At 34.1% G+C, this 21,641-nt stretch overlaps 1 protein-coding gene across 1 annotated transcript in view; it reads left to right on the plus strand.

Annotated features, from left to right (window-relative positions):
* The window catches only part of ADAMTS19 (ADAM metallopeptidase with thrombospondin type 1 motif 19), a 250,022-nt gene that overhangs the window by 52,240 nt on the left and 176,141 nt on the right, over positions 1 to 21,641 (plus strand). The window contains exons 4-7 of the mRNA XM_032851974.1: positions 2,293 to 2,465; positions 4,158 to 4,241; positions 4,924 to 5,081; positions 20,429 to 20,472. Of these exons, the coding sequence (XP_032707865.1) occupies positions 2,293 to 2,465; positions 4,158 to 4,241; positions 4,924 to 5,081; positions 20,429 to 20,472 (459 nt within the window). The remainder of the gene's footprint in view (positions 1 to 2,292; positions 2,466 to 4,157; positions 4,242 to 4,923; positions 5,082 to 20,428; positions 20,473 to 21,641) is intronic.

Below are 21,641 nucleotides of genomic sequence, written 5' to 3' on the forward strand. Positions count from 1 at the left end.
GTAAAACTGTTCATTAAATAGACTTTAGTCTAGGTCACTGCTAGTCAGAAAAGGAGAAAGTGTAAATAATGAAGATATCTCAGAACAGTAGAGTTTCCAGCAAAGGTAGTGGGATCCAGTTCGTGTTAGATTTCAGAGATAACTCAGTCAAGCCTATAAGACAGTAATAGAAGGAAACCAGTGGTACAAAAATTCAAGGTATAAATTAATCCTGGCACCATGGAAAGATGTTGGAGGGCAAGAAAGGTAGAATAGATAGTTTGCAAAGTAGAATGGAATAGTCTTGAATTGGATTGACAAGCCAGGGCTTCAACCTGGAACAGGACTCAAAGAAAGCAATTTATCAGATGCCACCATGATGGACTAGAACTGTGAGTTCTTCGAAATTCAAAACAAAGTTAGGGACATCCAGGAAGACATGGCCAACTGAACACACATGTTTATCTCTACAGGACTCTACTAAACACCCATGTTTACTTCTAGGGATTCCGTTAAAATTATAGTAAAGAATATAGTAAAGATGTTGGCTCCCAAGAACAAGTTTTAGAAAAGAGGTGATAAATAAATAGCAAGGAACAGAACAGGTAATCAGTGATTTAACCATGCATTGTGGAGATGGTTGCCCAAGTGTAGAAATTTATTAAGACTAATTGAATTGTACACTTCAGTGGCTCCCTGTGTTGTCAGGTACATATCTCAATAAAGATGTTAAAATAATAAATTCATTATTGAAGTATCACATGCATCTGTATGAATTATGTGTCCAATGGCTGAATTTTCCCAGGATGAAGATGAAAATTTCCCAAAATTTTCCCATGTAGTTAACACTCAGATCACAATATGGAAAATACCAGCACCACAGATGTCCCAAAATACTTAACTGTCCGGACATCTAACGTCACATCTTCCCAGCTTTTGTTTCTATAAATGGAAGCATACACCACCTACTTTTCTGTAATTGGCTTTTTTGCTCAGCGTTATATTTTTGAAGTTCATCCATGTTCTTGCACATTGCAGTTGTTGGTTCAGTTTCCTTGCTCTGGAACATTCCAGGTCTGGAACATTGTATGAATGAATAGGCCAAAATTTTTCATCCATTATATTATTGATGGTTATTTGAACTATTAAAATACTACTGTGAATAATTTGTACATGTGATTTGCATGCATTTTGGAAGAATAAATATTTTAGATCATTGGTCATTGGGTATGCAGGTGTTCAACTTTAGTGGCTACTGCTAGCCATTTTTCAAAGTGTTTATCCTAATTTAAACTCTCAGCCTGTATGTGTATAGAACTTCCATTTCTCCCCACATTCTTGTCAACACTTAATATAATCATCTCTTTATTTTAGCCATTCTGGGGATTTTAGGTAATTTAACTAATTGTGGTTTTAATTTGCATTTCCCTGAAGACTAATGAGACTGAGCACCTTCTCATATGCTAATTCGCTATTTGGATGTCTTTTCTTGTGTGTGAGAAATGTCTGTTCAAGTCTTTTGCCAATTTTTCAGTTGGGTTATCTGTTACTGATTTAGAATAGCTTTTAATTTATTATGGAAAAGTATTGTAACTATCTTCTCCCACTTGGTGGCATGCTTTTCATTCTGATAGTGGCATGTTTTAATAAACAAATTTTACATTTTATGCACTTAAATGTATAAATATGTTTATTTGTGGTTACTGCTTTTAGTTGGCTCTGTTTGAAGAATCTTTATTTCCCTGAGGAACTTCTACTGTGGGATCCTGATGGAAGACAGAACCAAGTCTTTTGTAACCCATGCATAATGTTTTAGTAATTAAGGGTCTCTGCCTGAATTAAGGATGTGTGAGGCAATCACTTAAAGCAATTTCTGCAAGTAGACCTTTATTTTGTCACTGGTTTCAAAAAGAAAATTGTGATTTTTTTTTTATTGGGTTATTTTATTGACTCTGTGCTAGAAATTTGAGTAATGCGATCTTATTGTAAGACATGAACAACACTAGATGTTACTGTTTTTCACTTTATAGATGAGGAAACCAAGGCTACCTGAATGATGTTAGTTTCCCTAGTGGCAGAGCTAATAAATGGTAGATGTCTGGTCTGTTTGATTCCAAAGTCATGCTCCAAAGCCAGATGCCCTTTTAGAGTTCATGTTGCAGGGAACTTCTTTGTTTTTTGCTCACTACTGTATTACAATCATCATAATTTGGTATTAAATAAACACTTTTTAAAATCACTGAAGAAATAGAAATTTTTTTATTCACTTTACCAATATGGAGTTACACTGGAAAATCCATTTCTCTGTTGCAGATAAAGGAAGACCTAGATCTAAAAAAATAACAGAAAGTGGAAGAGGGAAACGATATTCATACAAATTACCTCAAGAATACAACATAGAGACTGTAGTGGTTGCAGACCCAGCAATGGTTTCCTATCATGGAGCAGATGCAGCCAGGAGATTCATTCTAACCATCTTAAATATGGTAGGCAAACTTTAAAGTGCGCTTGGAATTTTTTCAAGAAAACTCTAAGGAAGAAATGCGTGAGTATAATGACATTCTTTAAAAATTAACTCATTACTGTTCCTTTCTTTTTATTGACATCAGTTAAAAAAAATGCTTTGGGTATGCCAAATTGCTCCATCTCAAAAGATATCAAAATAATAATTCACATCTTCTAGTAAAAGAAACTATCCTTATTGTTGATTTTGATGTGGCAAAACTCTCTATTTTCTTTTCTTTTGTCTTTTCTTTCTTTGTTTATGCCCTTCTTTTCATTCTCTTATAAAAGAGCATTTGCTGAAATTAGAAATGTTAGATTTTTTGTATGCATGGCCCCACCCAAAGTACTATACATTATGAGGTAGAACAAAAGGGAGGCTGGTAATCCACTGAGCTTTTACCTAGGTATGTAAAATTTGATGTCAGATACAATACTAGTTTATGAGTAAAACCTAATAGCAGTTAGCTCATTTTTTAATCAGCTGGATCACACATAGCTTAGTTCAGTTAACAATTTCTGGACTGCAAAAATCTAGTTTGTACCTAGCATCTTACAGATGTTTACCACCAAATGAATCCTTTGACTTAATTGCCTACCCTGTTGGTTAAACCTCCTGCAAGGCAGAATTAGAAGGTTGGAGTGAAGAGTGGTTCTTAGGGGAGAATGAACATAAATAAAAGCCAAAGGGAAATGTCCATTTATGATTCCAGTTACCATGTAAGGCAGGTAGGAGGCCCTGATTCAAGGATAAATATATGATGTTTCACAAAACTCCATTTTTACTGTTTTTGCTCATTTTTACCATTTGGCTTACTTGAGTGGTGAACAGATTTTCCCACCCTTCTGTCATTTCTATGTTCAGCTACTTCCAGAGCACTCGCCAGCATTCTGGTACCGGGTAGACTAACATAGCCTACCAATTTCAGTTTCTTCAAAGTAGTTCTAGATCTGAAAGTAGGGGTTTGGTTTTATATTCTATTACAAATTAAGTAAATACTAAATCTTACAAAAAATCAAGGTACCACATAAAAATTCATCTGGCTTTCCAGCATTGCTTACACACACCATCCTTTGGGAAAAACAGTTGTAAATGAGGATCTGATACCATTAATCAACAGTGGCCTGTGAGCTTGTCTTCCTGGGTAGCATTGAAGAGAAGAGCTTTGAAAACCTTTTCCTTTTTGGCAGCTAGCTTGGGGAAAAAAAAAGAAAAAATAGTCCAAGGAATGAATCGGGAGGTGGCATAAAGCAGGCTCAGTTTTCAGGACTGTTTCTCAGAAGAAAGGAGGACACTGGCATTTTGTGGTCTTAAGAAAAATTCTAGGGTTTGGTTACTAAAATGCTGTCTTCAGTATTGTGAAAGGCCTACCTTCCCTCTGTATCCCAGTGAAATGCCTACAGAGTTAAGGTTGTGATGAGTATCTCAGAAGGCTAGGTCTAAATTTCTTGGTATTTAAAATGAGTTACCCAAGTTATTCTTGCCTATTAAGCTAATTTTAAAATTACTTAAATGTTTTTAAGTTGGGATATATATATATATACACACACACACACACACACATATACATATATATATCTCAACAAAATTGAGACTTCTCCCATGTCTGGGCTTTAAGAAATATAAATATGATTTTCAGTTTTATTTCAGGATTTTTGTTTTTATTTGTTTTTAGGTTTTTAACCTTTTCCAACATAAGAGTCTTGGTGTGCAAGTCAATCTTCGTGTGATAAAGCTTATTCTGCTCCATGAAACTCCAGTAAGAAAGTCTTGAGTTTTTTGTCCTATTAAGTGGGGTGAGAAGTTGTGTTCAGGTACTTTTAAGTAAAGTGAATGTGAAGAGTGTGCTTTTTATTGACTTGAAAATCTAGAAATATGCACGAACTCCCTTAAACTATACATGAAACTGGCCTTTAGATTTGGTTAATACCTTGGTTTTATTCTAAAAATGGAACGTTCTTAGTTTCCAAGGTTCCTGACAACAAGCCTTAACTTTCCAAGATGTAATTTTTAAAAGTGATTTTTAATGACAGTTTTATTTTCTTATTTAAACCTGTGCTTTTGAAACCTTTTCTTATCTGTAATTCATTTTAGAGAATATTCTGTGGTACTTTTTCAGTATGCTGCTTAACTAGAACTTTGGAAAACATTTGTTCTTAAATTGTAGAAATAATTAAGTTATTTAAGTCTCAAAGTTCCACATTCTTAATTCACCTCTCTTCTTTTTCAGAAGAGCATGGAACATATTTTGTAGTTATTTTGCCCTCACAAAGTTTCAAGATTTTTAGCCCAGGCTAAATTAATTCTGAATGTCTTCCAGACTCTAATTAATGTTGTTATGGTCAGCAGTCTGCTTTAGTAATTCATGATGTCTCCTCAGTTTTTAGTTTTTGGTATATCTGAGAATAATTTGCCTTAAAGTGAAATATCTTCTTTTGCAGGCAGATCTATACATTGGACACCATGGAGAGAAGATGCTAGAGAGTTTTTGTAAGTGGCAGCATGAAGAATTTGGCAAAAAGAATGATATACATTTAGAGATGTCAACAAACTGGGGAGAGGACATGACTTCAGTGGATGCAGCTATACTTATAACAAGGTAAATTTTCCAAAGCCAATTAAATAACATTCTTAATTCGATGGCTGTGCTGTTAATCGGATTAATTTCTTCAGGGAATGCTTTTATTCCAGGTTTTATGTTCCAAAAAACTTTTGGTATAATGATTTTTGTCATCTCCCTCAATTTATTATAACTGATTTCTGAACAGTCACATTTTGGGTGGCATATTGACAAAAGTTTTGGCTAGGTGATTCAGAAAAAATTTTTACTCTCAATTTCCAATATGAAGACAAAGACTTTGGTGATGATAAGCGAATTTTGGTGGAATTTCAAAATGATGAACATTCGCCTACACTGTGTGTTTTTCAGTCATCACCATATGGACAAAGCACCCAATATGTTAAACTCCACAATTAATAAACTCTCTGGTACTGAGGAAAAAGTTTCAATTAAATCTCTAGCTAATTAATTTTTGGCTGCATTGTGAAAGTCTATACCACTAACACACATTTGTAATGCAGCATTAAGGGTAAATATAAAAAGGTGAAATAAGTAGCAATAATATACTCTATATGAGCACTCTATGGTAGAAATAATAAATTTCTTGCTTAGAACTACTAAAAATGAATAGTAATTCATTATTCTCTGGCAGTTTAATTTTAGTATCAATAGTATCGACATTTCACATCACAGAATACACAGTAACATCTAAAACGTGATTTTCTGTAGTGGGTATGTTAACTTCATGATAGTTTATTGTTGCTGAATTATATAAAAACTATCTAATGATAAATAATTTATAAAGGTGAAAAAAATACACATATAAATACAACACAATCGGATTTCTATGTCCAGCTATGTAAGTGGGCCTGCTACTGGACTTATACAATAAACCATGATAAAAATGGAAGAATATTAATGAGGCAAATGTGTTAGTCAGTGGAGCATGAGCTATACCATACTGCAGTCTCTGAAAGAAGGAAAATTTATTAAGTGAGCCCCACAGTCAACCCAGCTTTTTGCCAGGACAATTCTTTGGTAAAACAAGCTGGAATCTAGGTAGAGCACAGTGGTCCTGCGGAGCGTACCAGAGATGAGGGTTCTATGCAAGGAATGGTGCCAAGAGGTCCATGTACAGACCATCTGTGAGTACTTTGCAAGGCTGGTCTAAATATATATAGATAGAAACTTTGCAAAAGCATCAGAGTGCTACAACTATGGAAGTTAGATTTTTAAAAGATACTAGGAGTTGAGTAGATTCAGGCCACAACAGTGAAGCAAGCTGATTAATACCTTGCCATCACTTCTGATATTTAGCTGAGAAAACAGAAAGGTTGAGCCTTCATAGTAGGGACCTTGATCTGAAGAAATGTCTGCTCTGACCTACCCTAACAAAGCCTGAAAACAAGCACCTATAAGATATTTAGGGAAGATAGAATTTGGAGGTTGAGTTCCACCAGTTTACAAAAGCTTGGGAATTATGTTGAGATTTAGATAGATCCTCCCTCCCAAGGAACACACTCAAACCTAGTCTAAGTTCAGAGTGACCTGTCAGTAATTGAAATCCCTTCTAAAACTAGAGTCAGCCCTCTTCAGAGGAAGATAACAGAATCTTGAATCTCTATAGCATTATCATCTACAGTGTCTCAAACATAATAAAAATTAGCCAAGCAAAAAAACATGAAAATGTGACCATGGTCAAGGAAAAGTAGTCAACAGAAACTCATCCTGAGATAGTTCCACATATTGCATTTACTGATCAAAGTGTTGTAATTGGAATCTCAACAGAAGAGAATGAGAATGCCCTGAAAAATTATTTGAAGATGTAATGGCAAAATTGTTTCCTAAATTGATGGGAAAACAAAACAAAACAGAACAAAACCAAAAACCAAAACCACAACCCTTATAGGCCTAGGTGTGTGAAAACCAGAGATACAGAAAATAAGTTTTAAATTGGCCAGAGAAAGAGAGAAGTTACATAGGGGAAATAATGTTAAGATCGATGACTGACTTCCTATCGGAAAAAAAAATGAGTCCAAAAGACAATAAAAATGGTATCTCTAATGTATGGGGTGGAGGGGAACCCTATCAACAAAAAGTCTCAATAAACTTTTTTTTAAAGACTTATTTATTTGAGAGAGACACAGAGAGAGAGAGAGTGGAAGGAGGGAAGGGTGAGAGAGAGAACCTCAGGCAGACTCCCTGCTGAGCATGGAGCTCAATGTAGGGCTTAGTCTCAGGGTTCTGAGATCATGACCTGAGCTGAAATCAAGAGCCAGATGCTTAACTGACTGAGCCACCCAGGTGCCCCTCTCAATGAATTCTTCAACATGCTTTTTTAATCTATGAAATGGTATCTTCACACACATACACACAAAAAAAATCTACAGCTGACATACTTAATGGTGAAAACCGAATGTTTCCCATTAGGCTTGGAAATGAGACAAGGATGCCCACTCTTATACTTCTATTCAGTTTTGTACTGAAATCAGAGCCGGTATAGTAAGGTGGGAAAAAGAAAAAGAAAGGTATAAATATTGGGAAGAAAAAATACAAAGCATTTCTCTTCACAGTTGATCTACCTCCATACAAAGAAAATTTTAAGAAATATAGCAGCAAAATTGCCAGAAGTTGTAACTGGATATTTCAAGGCCATAGAATATAAAGTCATTGATAAAAACAAATTTATTTATTTATAGTAGAAATGAAAAGTTAGGAAAATTTTATGGTAACCTCCCAAACCATAAAAGATGTAAGAGTAATGTAACAAAAAATGGGAAAACCTCTAAAATGATACCTCCATAGCACAGCTGAGAGAAATTAAAGATCTAAATAAAGGTTTTTATTTATTGGAAGACTAAATATTATCAAGAAGGCCATCTTTCCCACATTGTCTGAGAGTCAGCATAATCTCAATGAAAGTTTGTGCCATCTTTTTTGTTGTTGTAAAAATTGGCAAGCTGATTCCAACATGTATTTGGAAAAAGAAAAGATAGAGAAGAGTCAAAACAATTTTGTAAAAGAAGAATAAACTGGGTGGGCTTATATTATTTGATTTCAAAACTTATTATAAAGATTTGGTAATCAAAACAATGGGGTTTTGGCAGAAACTTGGCAAAGTTGAATGATGTGGAATAAAGAATCTGGAAATATATGCATATAGATATGTTCAGTTGACTCTCAGAAAAACCCACCAATATAATCGAGTCATGGGAAGGTAGTTTATCAATGAAATGGCTCTACAACATCTGGATAACCATGTGAAAAAAATGAATTTCAATCCTGCTTTACACCTTGTGTGATGTTAATTCATTATGGGACATAGAAAGCTACAAGAAAGCTATAGCTATCAAACTCTCAGTAAAAAGAAAAGAAAAGGAAACAAAGAAAGAAAGAAGAAAGAAAAACAGAGGAAATCTACATGACTATAGGGAGGATAATAATTTCTTGGACAGGATACAAGAAAAGCACTAATCAAAAATTCTAAAAATAATCATTTGGACATCTCCAAAATTTAAGCCATCTTATGTCCAAAAGACATTGATATGAAAATGAAAAGACAAGCCCTGGATTGGAGAAGAGAGAGGCAATACCTCTGTCTACCAAAGCATTTGTATTGGAAATGTATATTTGTATATATGCATATGCACACATATAATATATAAATATAAAAAAGATTAAAACTCAGTAAGAGAGATGATCAGACAAAAATGACCTGTGTTTGTCCAAGTACTAGCTGGTGATCTTAAATTGATTAAATGACCTGTCTGAGTCTTGTTATTATCAACAAAGTGAGGATAGTAGTACTGGGACAAAAATATAAGACATTTTGTATAATACCTACCAAACAGTGAATGTTCAATAATTTTACTCCAAACAAATAATTGTTTAAGATCCTGTGTAGACTCTTACTGATGTGAAAGACCTACTATCAGAAAGACCATTTGTTGTATGATTATGTTATAAATGTTTTTATATTTAGTTTTGTCAGCCCATAGTTAAAATTCACTTTCCTTGTTAATAAAATTATAATTATGTAACATTGTGGGTCAACTACACTCAAAAAATTTTGGAAGAATTATAGTTTCATCCCACATCATTTTAATACATTTAAGAATCATCTTTTACTACAGTAGGTATGCTCTAAAACATTTTATTTTGTCTTGTATTGCTAGGGAAAGCTAGCAACAAGGGAAGTAAGAAGGATTAGTTAAGAGTGTGGCTTTTAAACCTTTATAACATAAGAAAAAATAGTGGATGCAATAGATTCTTTTTTCAGGACTGAAGAGAAAAATGGTATTAGAAATAAGGAATGAGGGGCACCTGGGTGGCTCAGTGTATTAAAGCCTCTGCCTTCGGCTCAAGTCATGATCTCAGGGTCCTGGGATTGAGTCCCGCATTGGGCTCTCTACTCAGTGAGGAGCCTGCTTCCCCCTCTCTCTCTGCCTGCCTCTCTGTCTACTTGTGATCTCTGTCTGCCATATAAATAAATAAAATCTTAAAAAAAAAAAAAAAGAAATGAGGAATGACATTAAAGTCACAGTACTGGTGGGGCAAGACTTGCATGTAGAGAGTATGATCCTAATATTGTATAAATTTTACATGTATTTAGTTATGTACAATGTATTTAGTTATGTGAATACATAGGAAATAAAACTGTAGAAAGAGACTTTAAAATGTTAACTATAAGTATTCCCAGATAGTGGGATTATAGGCTAATGTTTTAACTTTATTCTTATATTTCTCAAATTTCTGTAAGAAATATACTACATTTTAATGAGGAAAACAATATGAATTAGTAATCAAATTATGAGTATCATCCCCTTTAGTCTCAGAAGCATTATTTCAAACACCTAACAAGCATGAGAAAGAAGACAGATCTCATCAGGTGACAAGTTTATAAAACCTCTTTGTGGCTAATGCATTCTGACTATTCTGGTTATTTCTATATAATTCTGGTTATTTCTAAGGGATCTTTTAGTTATGGATAGAAAATCAAAGTTTCATTGTCTAAACAAGCTTTCTGCTCAAAACCCAAAGCAGAAGTCTTTGTTGAGGGGTAAAATTTGCTATGATTTTCATGTTTTATGGGGAAAAAAAAATCTTTGTACACCCTTTCAATCCTTTAGTAGAAATGTTGACTTCAATTTTTTTGTACTCTGATAGCTAGGACTTAGAATAAGACCTAATAATTTGCTTTTGATTTTTGGATCACATAGGAATAAATAGAAATAAAATAGAAAATAGAAAAATTTTTGGTTGAAATAGGAAAAAAAACTCTCAAAGGTTATACACATATGAAATACTGATAACTGCTGACTCATAATTCTCTCTTTACTTCCCCTGGGAATGAGGCGTATTCTTGAAGGATGCCTGTTTCTCCATATCACTCCTTATCAGTGCCATAAAAGTGAAAATCGACCCACCAGAGGGAATGTGTTATGTCTATTCTGAGTAGCCTAGTACCATTTGATCAGTAAAGTCTAAATGAAAGGTTTGGGTAACTGAGAGAGAAGAATCCCTTTTTAGTTAGTTTAAACATAAGGGTGATCAAGTCTTTAGCTTTGTAAGGACATTGTGGAAGATAAAACAAAAATTTAAATCTCCATGGATTCCATGATCTCATCCACATGTGACAGGCTAACCTCCGTGTGACCAGTTTCTAGTATATTCTTATCTTAGATAATTATTAAATGTTGTATGTTATGTGAGCATATTAGTAGGAAGGAATTTTAGATAGCTGTTAATTTTGGTTTCAAGTAAAATAAATAATGTTTTCATATATCCAAGCCTATCTGCCACAATATATTTATTAAATTGTTCTGTGTGATAAAATGAAGTAAATATTTTAAAGCTGACCCAGTGCAGTAACAGAAACACAAAACATGTCCTCCCAGCTGTCAACTCTATGATTTCTTAGTGTAATTATCACTTTTCTCCTTGAAATCATGGAGAAGACATAAGTTTCTCTTGAAAATACTCAAATTGAGAGTTTAAAATAAATTTAGAGTTTAATTTTGTTAATGATAGTTTAGCTTCTCATATTTACTGAAATATTTTTGGTTTATGTGCACTACTTCTGAAAATTAGTTTTAAACTAATTCCATTGGCAAGTGAAATAGAAAGTTTAATAAGATATACAAATGGTAGAAATATATTAATTTGATACAACTCATAGAATAATATCTGAATGAATCATTTATAGGTATAGCCCAGGGCACCGTAAAGCTGCACATTGAGACTTATCCTCAGATGTGTCTTCATTCTTGGAAATTAAAGGCTCTATTTTATTTTTTTCAATATAAATCAGAACTTGAACAGAATTTATTGGCCTTCCCAGTTGCCAGATTCTAACAGTTATCATTTCCATAAACTCACATTATGAAACTCTATGATGCAGTCTTCAGACCCACTGAGCCAACAGGAGCCAAGGATGAGAGAATTTCAATATGCATGATCATGGGTCTAGGCAGCAAACAAATCATTGTCCCCCATCGCCCTCCCCCCAACGTTGATTTTTATGAAGCTAAGAATACATTATTTGGGCCCTCTTTAAAGAGGTTGACAGTGGAAGAATTAAAGATTAAGAATTATTATCTGATGGGAGTTTTTTTAAATGCTGCTCACAATTTATTTTTTTAGTAGTCCTGAGGGGTACTAACAGTGCTTTTGGAGAAAAGACCTCGCATTTTTAAAATATAATTTGCTTTTTTCATTTCTTTGCTGAGTAGAAACTGGCTGTGCAAAGGACTCTAAGTGCCCTTGAAAATAAGCAGTACATTTGTCAAAGTTTTATCATGTTGTTTAGTTACAGATAAAGTCCCTTGTTTCACATTATGTAAATCAAATAGTTATGTTGCAGCCTCACGCATTATGATATGATGTATTGTATGTTTAGAAAAAGAAAAAAAATCCCTTTCCGTCTACATCTGAATATACTTTACACTCAGTGATTCTTGGCCCTACAGTGAAGATTTTGATTTTTATGTGGTTCTTTAACTTTCTGCATTACCATATTATTTGGTATCATCTATTGTGGGTGTTTCTCTCTCCTTTTGTTTGCTGGGAAAGGGAATTGCAAAATAGAACTATTCATTATTTAATACAATTCCTCAAGCCTCTAACTGATTGTGGGGCCCTTATCACATTAGAGAAATGATTGTGTGTCACCCTTTTCTTTGTCTTCGAGGTAGAAACCTTTTTCACTTATCTTTGTATTCTTCCCTTTTATCCACTGCTTGGCATATAAGAGGCACCTAATGAACCCAAGCCATCCAACTGTGTAGGTTGCACACTATGCAAGAGCAGAGGGATTTTTATATTGTTGTATGTATAAATGTACCCTGAGAATTAAGCAGTGCACAATGTATACAACCAGGCATGGTATTCCTGTGATAAATTTGATTTCTATATCTCCTGATGTAGAAAGGAGCTAAATATATCTGATCACTACTTTTAATAAAAATGTCAGAAAACCTCTTCTATTCCTCCTTATCAGTAGTTACATTCAGGTTCTGAATATGTTCCACCACCACATGGATATGTTTTCCTACATCAGTTGTTGTTGGTTTTGAGCCACAGAGACCAATTTTGCCCAAGTTGAGCACAAAAGAGGTGTCTCTCTGGAATTTTTGGTAGATGGAGAAAATCTATGTAGTACTTAGACAATTCTATGTAGTACTTAGAATGAGAGGAATAGTTGAGGAACTAGACATCAAGAAAGGCAGTGAGCATGGAAATTTTAGAAATGTCAGCCACTAGGTTTGGATGATTCGGGGCCATTTATTTTTTCCTACTATATTATTCACTTAAGATGCTCTGGGAAAAGTGGGTGTGGGTCAGGATAGGGTGAGGAGGCAAATTCTGTGATTAGAAGCTGGTAAAATATTATATATATATATATATATATATATATATATATATATATATATATGATATATTTGAAGCTGGTTGACCAGTAGAGAGATGCTGGGGTTCAGGGGATAGTTAGGGTCTTCCTCAGTGGCTGTCAAGCAATCTGTTGGATTTTAAAAACTTTCAATTATAATCCTGGGGACAAGTGTTCCAATGTATGTTTTTTTCAGATGTATAAAATTTTCTGTTTTGTGTCTTGAATATTTGAAAAGGATGCAGTTCACTAGTTTAACTTTGAAGTTTTAGGGCATGGTATTTCGATTGATTAACTTTAACAGGATAAAATTTCAGTGTGTCTTCCCTCGTTTATTTAAAGTTGTCTTTCTAATTTGGGCATGTATTTTCAAAAAGATATTTTTTAAAATTTAATTAATTATTTTTTTAAATTTATTTTCAGCGTAACAGTATTCATTGTTTTTGCACCACACCCAATGCTCCATGCAGTCCGTGCCCTCTATAATACCCAACACCTGGTTCCCCCAACATCCTGCCCCCCACCCCTTCAAAACCCTCAGGTTGTTTTTCAGAGTCCCTCTCATGGTTCACCTCCCCTTCCAATTTCCCTCAACTCCCTTCTCCTCTCCATCTCCTCTTGTCCTCCATGCTATTTGTTATGCTCCACAAATAAGTGAAACCATATGATAATTGACTCTCTCTGCTTGATTTATTTCACTCAGCATAATCTCTTCCAGTCCTGTCCATGTTGCTATAAAAGTTGGGTATTCATCCTTTCTGACAGAGGCATAATACTCCATAGTGTATATGGACCACATATTTTACTTTATTTTTTTTCAGTGTTCCAAAATTCATTGTTTATGCACCACACCCAGTGCTCCATGCAATACGTGTCCTCCTTAATACCCACCACCAGACTCACCCAAACCCCCACCTCCTTCCCCTCCCAAACCCTCAATTTGTTTCTCAGAGTCCACAGTCTCTCATGGTTTGTCTCCCCCTCCGATTTCCCCCAACTCCTCCTCTCCATGTCCCAATGTCTTCCATGTTTATTTAACACAAAAACAAGGTATAAATATTAAGACACTCAATTCTGATGGACATTCTGCCTGTGTAGTTCATGAAACTTTTTTTCTTTGCTATTTGCTTTTTAATAATTAAAAAAAATTAGCTTACTTTAAAGCATTAATTCAGTTGGAACAGTAGATTTTTAAGGCATATGCAAGTAATATTGATAAGATTATATCTTCTATATACAAAAGAAAAGCTGTTTTGTACAGTGAAGATTAATGTATCAGGTGGTAACAGCCAACTTTCAGTAATCCAGAATCAATCAACAAGTTTTTTTCAGATTTTACAGAATAAAAAATAATAGACTATTTGAGAAAAAACATTTAAAAATTTAAATGAGTGAAAACATATGTTACTGTTCCTATTGTTTGGAAATATGCATTTATCAGTATATATAGCACATTGTAACACTGCATTGTGTATATTGCATTTTGCGTATGACCCACTCCCTTGCAGTCCAGTGAGAGGTCTCTACAGTGGGCCTTGTCTAGACCAAACATATCTCTGATATACAGTATAAACCAGAGGCAGGAGAAAGCATGGCTGCTAAAACAAACCAAAGCCAAATATTTAAGGGTGGAGTTAATTAAGTGGGGAAAGGAAGAAGAAAGGATAACCTGCAAGAGGGTCATTTTATGCCTTCTCTGAATCCCAGTGAAGTATTAGAGAAGTGTTCTTAGAGAAGAGTTTCCCAGGAATCATAAAAATTCAGGTGATTCTTTGTGAAGAAAATCATGTGATAAACAAACAAACTTGTATTATTTTGTTATTTATAACTGCAGAACAGTAAACATATTCCTAAATACTGAATATGATTTAAATGTATTAAGTTTATATTAAGTCCATTTTGTGCCTTGTGTTGAAAATATATTATTTAAGGTTATGTTTCATCTTTTGAACTCTACCTTTCCCTTCTGTCCTTTACTCTAGTAATCAAGGGTTGATTCTATATCTATTTTATAGGAGTAATGTCTGTCAGATATGTGCCAGAAGGAATAGTAAAAAGTTATAATGATTAATTATTGATATTAAGTTACCTCATTCTGTAGTCCATTCATATCCATGGCTATTCACTCAAACTTTTTCTTTCTGCTCCAACCTTGTGGAAAGGAAATGGCAATATTGTAGTGATCACTAATTTCTACAGTAATTCATAATTAACATCATGTCCCCTTGCAGGAAGATATCTTTGAAAAAAGTTAAATATTATTTGATGTCAGTGTAAAGATCTCATTGAAGCAGTTATACAGTCTTTTTAATAGTTTGGTGAAAGGAGCTGCATAATAGAAAGTATAACAATAGGATAAGGTCTATCTGGCTTGATTCTATGTACATTAAGAGCTAATGTTAACAATATATATGTATTTCTCTAAACTTAAATACTATATGGTAGGTCAAATTGAAAAAAAGTACAAAAGTACAAAATGTACTTTTCCTTTAATTATGTGATAATCTGACTGACTAGATAATCATAAACTGTTCCCATTAGAAACCTCTTGGAATTGTACAAAAAATATAATGGAAAATCCTTTCACATGTGTAGATGAGCAAAGAAAGGAAGGAAGGGAAAGAAAGAGGAAGGGAAGAAGGAAGGAAGGAAGACAAAGAGAGAAAGAGAAAAAGAAGGAAGGAAGGACAGAAGGAAGGAAGGGAAAGAAAGAAAGAAATGCAGAGCTTCTGAGGTAACATAGTAACTGCCTTGAGAGGAGTTTGCTGGACCTGAAAAGCTGGGTTTTTAGGCTCAGCACATGAAGAAAAAAGACTTTGAGACTTTGTAAAGTGGGAAAGTGGTGTGAAATGATTGTATATAGCCAGAACCCTTAGATAACTCTGCCCTTGATAAAAATGGGATCTAGTAGAAACTCAGCAAACAAGAGCATGTTGTCAACAAGAAGCTTCTGTTTTAGCCATGACCCTAGATTAGGAAAAAACAGCCCATCTGGGTATTCATTACCACAAATATGATTTCAACACTGAAACACTTGTTGTTGAAAGCATAGGCAAAACTACTCTGAAGGGGCCCTCTCTCGATTTTACACCACACAAGGCAACTGCAAATAAAGTACAACTAAGTGAGTTCACAAGAGAATTTCAAAACACAAAATGAGAGCATCTCTTCCTTCACAAGAGCCAGGAGTTCCAGTAAAGAATAATCTAAAAAGCTGGGATTCTTTTAAAAAATCATATTTACATGACTGAACAATCACACCAAAAAATGAAATATGAGAATAAGATATTTCAGGGAAAACAAGTTAATTTGAAAATTGAAGAAATAAAACATCTATAAAAGGAGTGTACTTATACTTAAAATCTCAATTTCTGATTTAAGAATAGATTAGATACTGCTGAAGAGAGCACTAGTGGATTGGATGAGTGATCTGAGGAATCCTGTCAGAAGGCTGCTAGAGTTGTTAAAAGATGGAATTACAAATGAGTGCTTTAGAGTTACAGACATCAGAATGAGAAAATCAAAAATATGCCTAACGGAGTTGTAGCACAATAAAGGGAGTATGAGAGGAATAGGCTAAATAGATAATAAGAATTTGTATGTGTTCTTAGGTTCTTCAAATTAGATAACATGCCAAGTACCAAAGAAGATAAATAAAATCAAAATCAGTACCTAGACACGTCAAGGTGGGACTGCAAAACCAGAAACCAAATGCATAAAAGAAGAGCCAGTTGATCACCAACTTATATTTTTATATATATACACACCAACTTGTAAATATATATTTTATATACATGGATTTCTCTATTTATGAATGCTAGAAAGAAATGAAATACTCTTTGTTACTGGCTGAGGACCAGTAAAATTAACCTAAAATTCTGTACGTGCCTGCTGTCTCATTATGAATAAGCACATGGAAAACAAAGTCTGGAACTGTTTATTATTCATAGATCCTCACTGAAGGAAATCCTGAAGGATGTACTTAAAGAAGGAGCTCTCTAGAAAGTAAAGATCCAAACTATTACTGAGAAAATATATTGCTAAATACATGGGCAAATCTAATAATGGTTTAGAAAATCTAAATTGAGATTTGAAAAATTGAGATAGAATTATAATGTCAAAAATAACATGAAAGACTGAAGGGAGGGGTTGAATTAAAAGCATTTGATGTCCTTTCTTCAGGAGGAGCCTGAAGATAATTTTTAACTCCAGACATTCAAGTGTACGTTGTAGACAGAATAATGTCCCTGTTCTAATCCATAGACCTTGTGACTATGTTGTCTTACATTCTGGAAAAAGGTCTTTATGGATGTGATTATGTTTCAGATTTTGAGATTGAGTGATTATCCCCGATTACCTAGGGAGCCCAATGTAATCACAGGTGATAGGGAAAGAGGGAGGCAAGAGAGTCAGAGGAGGAGGTATGAAGATGGAAAGAGACCAAGCAAGTGATACCATTGTCAGCTTTGAGGATGGAAGGGAACTGTGAGTCAAGAAGTACAGCAACCTCTAAAAGCTGGGAAAGGCAAAGAAACGGATTCTTACCTAGAGCTTCCAGAAGGAACCTAGTACTCCTCATACCTTGATTTTAGCCCAGTGAACTCCAAACTTCTGACTTTGAAACTGTAAGATGATACATTTATGTTACATCATTGTATTTGTGGAATTTGTTACAGCAGCAATAGGAAAATAATACAATGCCATTTAAATGTGGAAGTAACAATTAAACACAATCTAACGATATTTTTCAAGTAGTAGCAAAAAAAAAAGAAAGGAAAATAAAACTAGATAGGAAGGAAAGTATAATTGGAAATAGAATTAACAAATAATAAAGAAAAAAATAAAGAAAAAACAAATAATAAAGAAATCCAAATATATCCATAATAAAATATTAAATTCATTTTTATATTATATAATTAGGTTTTATAATTTTAACCATATGCTGTTTGTAAGAGACTTGGAGAAAATGAAAGCTGAAAGTAAAACAAAGAAAAAAATAACAAGAAAACATCAATGTATTACTAGTATATTAATATTTGTTAATATCAGATGTAATAAACTTTAATACAGAAAACATTAGGGTACATAGGGTTTCTATACAATAGTTAAAAAATAATTCAAAATAAATTATAAAAATTCAGAGGGTTAACTTAGTTTCAACATAAAGGAAAAATTAGCCAGAATCAGAAGGAAACAACTAATGTATAACCACAATGGAATTTTAACACCTCTTTTTCAGTTACAGATTTAAAAATAAATTTAGAATTTCTAATTTTCTTAAGCAATTTTATGTCAGAGTTGGGTATGTCGCTAGATCTAATGCACATGTATAGCTTTGTTCCAAACCATTTGAAAATACACATTTTTAAAATTTTAATTCCAGGATAGTTAACATACAGTGTTACATTACATTCAGGTGTACAATATTGTGATTCAAATTTCTACACCTTATTCACTGTTCATCACCATACATATATTCTTAAAATCCCTTAACCTTTTCACCCATTCCCCCCACCCACATCCCCTCTGGCATCCTCCAGTTCTCTATATTTAAGGGTTGGGTTTTTTGTTTATTTCTTTACATTTTAAATATGCATGGGACATTTACAGACCTGCACAGATATTAAATCACAGATGCTGCTGATGAGCTGGGAAAATGTGAATTGAAAACTAACCATTTTAATCATCAAAGTGTAGATGTCGTTGGTGTAATTGACAGGAGGGTTGCACTTAATTTTATGATTTTTAATTTAGAAACAGCATTCAGATGGCTATAACAGAGTGAGGAATAAAAAAATTTTTTTTTATTTCTCTCTCACACACCTACAAAGACTAATTAGTGTATTGTTTGTAATAGTAAAAATTCTGTAGAATCTAAACATCTTTGCTCATCAGTAGGAAATGCTTAAATTATAGTATAGAAATAGCAGCAAGAACAACAAAACAACAAAAATGTGAACTAATTCCGGACAGCTTAGTAGGTGCCTGGCATTGTTTTTAAGTTTTCTCTATGTTTACTTATCCAACACATTCACTAAACTCACATTAAAGTGTTCTATATGTAGAGACTCAGTCAGTTAAGCATCTGACTTTGGCCCAGGTGATGATCTCAGGATCCTGGGATCTAGTCTTGCATCGAGCTCCCTGCTCAGCTCCCTGCTCAGTTAGAATCGGCTTTTCCCTCTCCTTCTACCCTACCCCTTTCTTTAAATAAATAAGTAAATGTGTGTATGTATGTATGTCTTATTAATCTTTATTATTTATTTATTATCTAATCTATATTATTTATTAAATAAATCTAATAAGATCTAATCTTATTAAATCTCCTAACCTGCACTATAAACCTACATGGTAGATAGTGTCCTTATTACCCCTTTTTTTCTGTAGAGATAACAGAGGCACAAGAAGGTTCAGTAAGTTGCCAAAGGTCACATAACTAGTAAAATTGAAAAGGTAGTTAAAATTGTGCTTTCATATAGTTTGCTCTGAAACTCTTCAAGATAACGGTATTCAAATAGCAAGTTGTAGCATATTTTTCATGGTTATATTCTGCCTCTGTGTAAAAATACTAATTTCCTCATGTCCCCCCCCCCTTTTTAAAAAAGATTTTATTTGTTTGTTTGACAGAGAGAAAGAGATCACAAGTAGGCAGGGTAGAAGGCAGAGAGAGAGCCGGAAGCAGGCTCCCCGCTGAGCAGAGAGCCCAATGCAGGGGTTCAATCCCAGGACCCTGAGATCATAACCTGGGTCAAAGGCAGAGGCTTAACCCACTGAGCTACCCAGGTGCCCTCCTCATGCCCTTTTAAAAAATGATTACTATCAGTCTTTTTAAAAAATTTTGCCAGGGTTATGATATAAAATATTTTGCTGTTTTAAACTGTATTTTTTACATTTGACTCTTCTATCTGGAAATTATTTTTGTGCCTGTGAAGCAGAGATCTTAACAGTATTTATCAAACATAAAGCCATGTCCTAATACCCGATACTATTTTTTGTAATAAGAAAATGAAATCTGGTAAAATTCAAAACAAGATAGAATTTTATTTTTGAAGTATTTTTAATGAAATAAGACAACATGCTTCAGTATTATATCAGAAAAAATATGTCATTAAAAATTTAATAATTCTCGGGGCACCTAGGTGGCTCAGTGGGTTAAAGCCTCTGCCTTCGGCTCAGGTCATGATCTCGGGGTCCTGGGATCGAGCCCCACATTGGGCTCTCTGCTCACCAGGGAGCCTGCTTCTTCCTCCCTCTCTGCCTGCCTCTCTGCCTACTTGTGATCTCTGTCTGTCAAATAAATAAATAAAATCTTTTAAAAAATTTAATAATTCTCATTTTTTCCTTAGAATTAAAATTTAATCTTATTTTCAGTCCTGTTAAATTGTTGGAGATAAACTTTATGATTCAGTTGTTAATGTAACCATCAAAAATGAGTCACATAATCTCTATTGACTGTGGAAAAGTTTATTTTTACTTTCATTTTCTGTTTCCTTTCTAGGAAAGATTTCTGTGTTCACAAAGATGAACCATGTGATACTGTTGGTAAGTGCACGTAAAAGTTTTTACACTTTGAGGAGTTCTGGACACCTTTAATACATCATTTGTATAGGAAATTATTTGAGAGCACTGCTTTTTTTAAAATGTTTTATTTTTTATAAACATATATTTTTATCCCCAGGGGTACAGGTCTGTGAATCGCCAGGTTTACACACTTCACAGCACTCACCATAGCATATACCCTCCCCAGTGTCCATAACCCCATCCCCTTCTCCCAACTCCCCTCCCCCCAGCAACCCTCAGTTTGTTTTGTGAGATTAAGAGTCACTTATGGTTAGTCTCCCTCCCAATCCCATCTTGTTTCATTTATTCTTCTCCTACCCCCTTAACCCCCATGTTGCATCTCCACTTCCTCATATCAGGGAGATCATATGATAGTTGTCTTTCTCCGATTGACTTATTTCGTTAAGCATGATACCCTCTAGTTCCATCCACGTTGTCGCAAATGGCAAGATTTCATTTCTTTTGATGGCTGCATAGTATTCCATTGCGTATATATATCACATCTTCTTTATCCATTCATCTGTTGATGGACATCTAGGTTCTTTCCATAGTTTGGCTATTGTAGACATTGCTGTATAAACATTCGGGTGCTCGTGCCCCTTCGGATCACTACATTTGTATCTTTAGGGTAAATACCCAGTAGTGTAATTGCTGGGTCATAGGGTAGTTCTGTTTTCAACATTTTGAAGTGAGAGAGTGCTGGTTTTAATGGAATGTCTTTAGACTGTCGGAGGTATGTATTTCCAACCTTATGTTTAATCATTGGTCAATACTTCAGTTATTAATGAAACAGCCTAAAGACACAAATACACTATATACTGGAGAAAAATTTTAAACTAGGTTTTAAGAATCTCATGAGTTCTTTTTTCTTATCGTCACAGAGATGTACACGTGGGTTCAGCAAAATTCTATTATTATTGCTAAACCAAGGCAAAATGTATTAATGTCAATGTGATTGACCTTTTTCAGGCTAATGGATTTTCTTTTTTTTAGTAATGTATGTTTGAAATTCTTTGCAGACTGTGTCAAGGAAATTCATCTCATTTCCCCGATTTTCTATATATAAAGTAGTAAATTTTCTGTATTTTGACCTGGATATTTAAATTCCTAAAACAATAACCACACACCCAGTAGAATCCATGAAACCACAG

This window comes from Lontra canadensis, unplaced genomic scaffold, assembly GCF_010015895.1.
Source record: "Lontra canadensis isolate GAN:19392208 unplaced genomic scaffold, GSC_riverotter_1.0 scaffold5, whole genome shotgun sequence".
Lineage (NCBI taxonomy): Eukaryota > Metazoa > Chordata > Mammalia > Carnivora > Mustelidae > Lontra > Lontra canadensis.